The following is a 6,220-nucleotide window of genomic DNA, read 5'->3' on the forward strand; positions in this document are numbered from 1 at the left end:
CGGCGCTGAGCTCACGGCTGCGCTCCAGGCCTGACACCTTGGGCACCGCCCCGGCCTTGGCCTCCGACTTCTCAAGCGCTGGGCCTGCAGAGAGAGGGTGGCTGCGTTCAGACCAGCAGGGCCTCGTCCCTGCCCCTCCTGTGGCCCAGAGAGCCCAGGAAGATGCCCGGTGCCCAGGCCACGTCTGGTCTCCTGCTGTGCCCCCGTTTCAGATGAGGCAGTCACGGAGGCCACACAGCCAGCTGGATCTCACAGAGGCTCCAGGCCCCGCCCAGCGGAGGGAGCTGGCTTGGGAGCCTGGGCCTGGGTCGGGGGTCAGGGTGGGTAGCCCACCTGCCCGAAGGTGCATGCAGGGACAGGACAGGACCTGCAGGAGTCAGTCCCTGGGCAAGGGCTGCTATGACCTCATTTAACAGACAAAACCAAGATACATCAAGGACTTGGCCCAAGAGGGGAGCTGGATTTGAATGCAGGAGCTAGGGCCTGTGTGCCTATGCCTCATGTTCACCGTCCCCGGATGTGCCCCCAGCCCAGGACACGGGTCCATCCCACCCCAGCAGCAGCGCCCACAGCTGGTGCCCACCTTTTCTTTCTGGAACCCCCTCGTGGAAGGCTTGACCACTTCCCGGAAACTTGGGCAGGGACTGGGTGGGAGGCTGTCCCCCCGTGACTGCCCACCTGGGCATGTCCCCTGCAGGTCCTGTGGGCCCATTTGAGCCTCTGGGGCCTGCCCCCCCGACCCCCGCACACCCCAAACCCTCCTTTTGAGGCCCCTTCAGGCAGGTCTCAGATCAAGTCCCCAGGAGCCAGGAGAGGGCCGTGTCCATCCAGCGGAGCTCCTGTTGCCTGGGGTCAGGAGCTGTCACAGTCGGGGGCCAGTTTCGCAGAAGCAAAACCAGGTTCCAAATGCGACATGCCTCCTGTCCCCGGCAGACCCTGCTTCCTTCCTGAGGCCTTGGGATGGGTGGAGCCATGGCCCACGGGGACAGCCGCAGCCATCCCTGCCCCATGTGACCATGGAGCCTGGTCTGCTGGGGCCTCAGGGAGCTCCTCCCAGGCAAAAACAGGCAGCAGGAAGCAGCCCCATCTTCACCCTTCATCTGGGGCCAGGCCTTCCACAGCAGCCACCACCCAGTGACCGCAGAGAGGCTGTGCAGAGGACACAGGAGAGAGGGAGCCCACGGCGCCGTCTCCACCAGTTTTCCCAGCCCCCTGGGTCAGCCCCACCGGACCTCTCCTCCTCTCTCCCACATCTCCGAGCCAGCCCTGCGCACAGTAAGAGCCGTGATCAGGATGGAAAGAGGCTTGGGCTGCGGGCCTCCTGTGCCCTTCTAGCACCTCCAGCCCTCACTGGCACATTGTCCATCCAGATGCAGCAGCAGCAGCAGCCGCGGCAGTGAGCTGAGTATTCAACAGCCCTGCGTGACACTCCCTCTGCAAGGCCAGCTGCCTCTCCTGTTGGGGTCCGTCCCATGCACACCCCTTCCGACACCACTCCATCTGCACCTGCTTTGCTGAGATGCTCTGATGTGAACAGGCTTCCAACTTGAAAGCAGGTGAAGGCCACGACTGCTACAGGGCAGTAGGGCCCATCCCTGCCGGCGTTGGCAGGGCCTGTCCTGTCTAATCACATCCGGGTGAAGCCGTCCCAGCAAAAAGGCGGTTCCAGCTGGAAACCCAGAGAGGCGGGAGCCAAGACCCCATGGTCCTGCCAGAGATGCTGCCCGTCTAGGCCCTGGTGTGGGAATCCCAGAATCCCAGCACCAAGGAGGCCCTAAGAAGACACTGGGGCTACCCCCTCTGGAGAGGGTTGCTGGACCGTAGACACCCCGCCCCACAGCTCATGGCCACAGGGTGCGACGGCCTGGCCTGCAAAGGCTCTCCAGGCCCCTCTACCGCACCACAGGGCCTCGCAGGCTGCAAAGCCAGGGACATGAGTCTGAGTCCTGTTTCTCTTTCACTCGGCAGCCACAGGTGCTTGTGATGCCTGTGGCAGGGGGGCCTCCAGTGCCAGCTGGTCCCGAGTGTCTGACCCCACGAGCCTGGGGAGGGCCTGAGAGCAGGCGTTCCTAATGGTTCCACCTTGGGAGCCGCTGCTGCGAGCGGAGCCCAGGCCCTGCCTACGGCTCAGTGGCTTCCTCTACTCTCCCCTGCTCCTGGGGGCTTCCTAGCAATCCCAGCACCCTAGTTCGACCCAGTTCTGCACCCCAGGCCCCAAGGCCATCTCTCCCCAGACTTCAGGGGGATGTCCTGCCACCAAGATGCAGGGTGCACCATGTCCCTTCAGAGGCCCAGGAGCTGAGCTGAGGGGGACCCACTTACCTTTATCGGTTCCTGGGGCAAAGAGCTTCTCGGAGCCCACGGAAGCCTAGAGAGAGAGAAGGGGGTCAGGGGCAGTCAGGGTGGTCCTCATCCTCGTGGACCCTGCGCCCGATGCCCACACACAAGTCTGGGTGGGTTTCCAGCAGAGCCAGGCAGGATGTGCCCTTGTGGATGACCCATGTACGAGGTGAACACGCTTAGTCCTGAGCTCCACACGTGTGTACATGTGCTCACGCCGGGGGCACACGGGCCCCTCTCTGCTCAGAGCAGCTTCCTAGAGGGGGTCTGAGTGAAGATGGGGTTTGAGCGGGGATCAGGAACCAAGGCTGCTGCTGGCGTGCCCTGGGGGAGCACTGGCATTTGGCAAATCTGCATCCCTCCCAGGAGAACCAGCACCAGGAGCTGTTTGGGCCCCCACCCGTCAGGCCAGAGGTGGATGATGGAGAACCCCAGAACACACATCCTGTTCCCACCCACGGACGAGCACAGGCGCCTTGACAAAAGTGAGAGAACCAGAATACCGACCAGGCTGGACATCTGGGTCCACAAGGCCGCAGGACACCTCGCTATGCTCCCGGGCTGAGCTCCAGGCCTGGTGCCCAGCGCCCACAGGACACTGCGCTACGTGCCTGGGGCCGGCCGAGCTCCCAACTCCCATGGACACTGCACTATGCTCCCAGGCTGGCCGAGCTCCAGGCCTGGTGCCCAGTGTTGCTCAGAGGCAGCTGAGTGTCCTGGGCCACGTGGGGGAGCCTCTCAGAGGGTCAATCACAGAAATTGCGCAGCCCCACTCCTCCGTCTCTTTCAGAGAAACTCACCCAACTACCCGCCACAAGCGGGTGGCAAGAGCATGGGCCTGTCAGGGCGAGAGCATGGGCCTGTGGCTACTGATAGGGAGGGGTGGACGGAGAGTCCCACGCTCTAGGGGACTTCACAGCAGTTTTCAGGAATGAGCTTGGTTAAGAATGACCTTAAATAGATATTTCCCCTCTAGTTTCTTCTTTTTTGTTTTTGTTTTGATTAGACAGCTTCATTGAGTTGTGGGCTGAACATTTCTGTACACCTGGAATTCACACGTTGAATTCACCCCCCAGGGGATGGGATCTCACCCCCCAGGGGATGGGATCAGGACGTGGAGGGTGATGAGACCATGAGGTATTGAGTGTGGATGGAGCCTCACGAACGGGATCAGTGCCTTATAAAGGGCCCCAGAGAGCGGCCTAGCCCCTTCCACCATGTGAGGACGCAGCGGGAAGGCACGCTCTGTGAACCAGGAAGCCCTTACAGGGACTCTGCCATGCCTTGACCTACTTGCGGCCACTTGCGGCCTCCAGCAGTGTGAGCTGTGCATGTCTGTTGTGGACAAGGCACCTGCTGGGGTACTGGGCCAGAGCAGCCCGCATGGACTAAAGACTTGAGATGTAATTCACGTACCATCCAACTCACCGTCCAACGCTTACAATTCACTGGCGTTTAGTATGTTCACAGTGATGTACCTGTCACCATGGTCACTTACAGAACATCCTAATCACCCCAAAAAGAAACTCTGACCCATAACCCTCACCCCAACCCTGGGAAACCACAAATCTTTCTGTCTCTGCAGAGCTGTTCTTTCTGAACTTCCATGTGAACGCTGTCAGGAGACACGGACCTGCTGTGACTGACTTCTCTCACTGCACGGCTTTTGACGTTCACCCACCCTGCAGTGTGCACCCTGGAGAGATAGGGGACGCTCTGTGTGTGGAGGAAGCAATTGCAAAGAAGTGTTATGTGGCATCTGGACAATGTGCCTGTGCTTGGGCACATACACACACGGGCACGTACACACACTCGGGCATATACACACACAGGCATGTACACACGGGCACGTACACACACACGGGCACATACACACACTCGGGCATGTACACACACGGGCATATACACACACTCGGGGACATACACACATGGGCACGTACACACACGGGCATATACACATGTGGGCATGTACACACACTCGGGCATATACACACACGCAGGCACATACACACATGGGCACGTACACACGGGCACGTACACACGGGCACGTACACACACTCGGGCACATACACACACTCGGGCATATATACACTCGGGTACGTGTACGTGGGCACACTCGGGTACATGTATGTGAGCACACTCTCGGGTATGTGTACGTGGGCGCGCTCGGGTACGTGTGTACCTGGGTGGCAGTGTGTGCATAGATGTTTGTGCCCATGAGCATCACGTGTGTACGTAGGTGCGTGAGTGTCGACGTCCATGTTGGTGAAACTGTAGAACGGGTCTCAAGCTCGTGTCCACCAGGAGAGAGCAGTCTGCTCTTGGGACGGTTGGGGTGTGGGGCACAAGAGACTCGGCTTAAACCCTCCTATTTTAAGTTTTTACAAGGGAGACTGCTTTCTGGTAATACTTGTGTAACTGAAATGTAACAATGACAAAGGTAATAAAATAAACAGCTTTCGCTACCAGGGAGGGGCCAGCCAGGCTTGCCAAGCAAGCACGGCTGTGAGAGACCAGGGCGTGGGGAGCATCTGACTCGGAGGCTGGGTGCTGGGAGACGGGGGCTCTATGCTTGTCTGTCCCCCGATCTGTAACATGATCTGTGACTCTTAGGGTTAAAACAATAAAAAGGGTTTAGGAAGCTGGCTGGTGAAAAGTGCACAAGACCCACAGCTCTCTAACTTGCTAAAATCTGGGAGGGCAGCCAGACACGGTGGCTCACACCTATAATCCCAGCACTTTGGAAGGCTGAGGCGGGCAGATCACGAGGTCAGGAGATCGAGACCATCCTGGCTAACGTGGTGAAACCCCATCTCTACTAAAAATACAAAAAACTAGCGGGTGTGATGGTGGGTGCCTGTAGTCCCAGCTACTTGGGAGGCTGAGGCAGGAGAATGGCGTGAACCCAGGAGGCAGAGCTTGCAGTGAACCGAGATTGCGCCACTGCACTCCAGCCAGGGTGACAGAGCGAAACTCCATCTCAAAAGAAAAAAAAAAACCTTGGAGGGCGAGGGCAGGGGCCCTCCCAGAGCCAGGAAGCTCGACAGGGCTTGAGCCAGCCCAGGGGGGCACTAGGCGTTGGGAAGAGCCCTGCTGTCCCCATGCCACAGTGCACGTTTCCCATCACCCCCATCAAAATCCCAAGCAGGTATCTGGAACACATGGATTATTAGGTCCTTACTACGGGAGCTGCTTCCCCTGAATCTCGCACGGCCCAGCCAAGGGAGCTGCGCTGCTGTCCAGGGCGGAGAGGAGGTGGCTCAGGGTCCACTGGGGCCTGATGTGGGGCTGGGGTGAAGCCAGGCCCAGCTGTCCAGAGGGCAGGGACACCCGTGTTCAGCAACTGGCAGATGGGTCAACGGTGAGCGTGTGGCGAGACAGTGCCTGCCTCAGCCACACATGCACATGGAGAAACTGTTGACACATGCTCCATGAGCCTCAGAAACACCACAGGAGCTAAAGCCAGACCACAAAGAGCACGCAGCCATGTGACTGTGAGTGCAGCCCCAGCCACAGCAGCCAGAAAGGTGCTGGGGGTGGACAGGAGCTCGGGGGTTCAGGGGTGACGGTGGTGGGTGTACAGTCGTAGGTATATGTCAAAAAGCAAACCGCACACTGAAAATAGCTGCCTTTACCGCAGAAATAAATAGGTGCATTTTACCACCAGTAAATGACAGCACTGGAAACCAACGAAACGATGCGACACGATGCCGGGACGGATGGACAGACGGACGGAGATCCAAGAGTGGGATGAGAAGCCCCAAAGTTCCCACAGATGCAGGGACGGACGGAGAACCACAGAGCAGAATGAGGAGCCCCAGATGTGGTGCAGGCTGTGGGGGCCGGGCGTGGGGTGCAGGTTGTGGGGACCAGGCGTGGG

General features: G+C 59.3%; 1 protein-coding gene across 1 annotated transcript in view; it reads right to left on the bottom strand.

The window, feature by feature from the left end:
* The window catches only part of FBRSL1 (fibrosin-like 1), a gene marked incomplete at both ends in the record, with an annotated part of 97,681 nt that overhangs the window by 13,978 nt on the left and 77,483 nt on the right, over window positions 1-6,220 (bottom strand). The window contains 2 exons of the mRNA XM_011961359.1: window positions 38-84; window positions 2,323-2,368. Of these exons, the coding sequence (XP_011816749.1) occupies window positions 38-84; window positions 2,323-2,368 (93 nt within the window). The remainder of the gene's footprint in view (window positions 1-37; window positions 85-2,322; window positions 2,369-6,220) is intronic.

Source organism: Colobus angolensis, unplaced genomic scaffold (assembly GCF_000951035.1).
Source record: "Colobus angolensis palliatus isolate OR3802 unplaced genomic scaffold, Cang.pa_1.0 Scaffold115, whole genome shotgun sequence".
NCBI lineage: Eukaryota > Metazoa > Chordata > Mammalia > Primates > Cercopithecidae > Colobus > Colobus angolensis.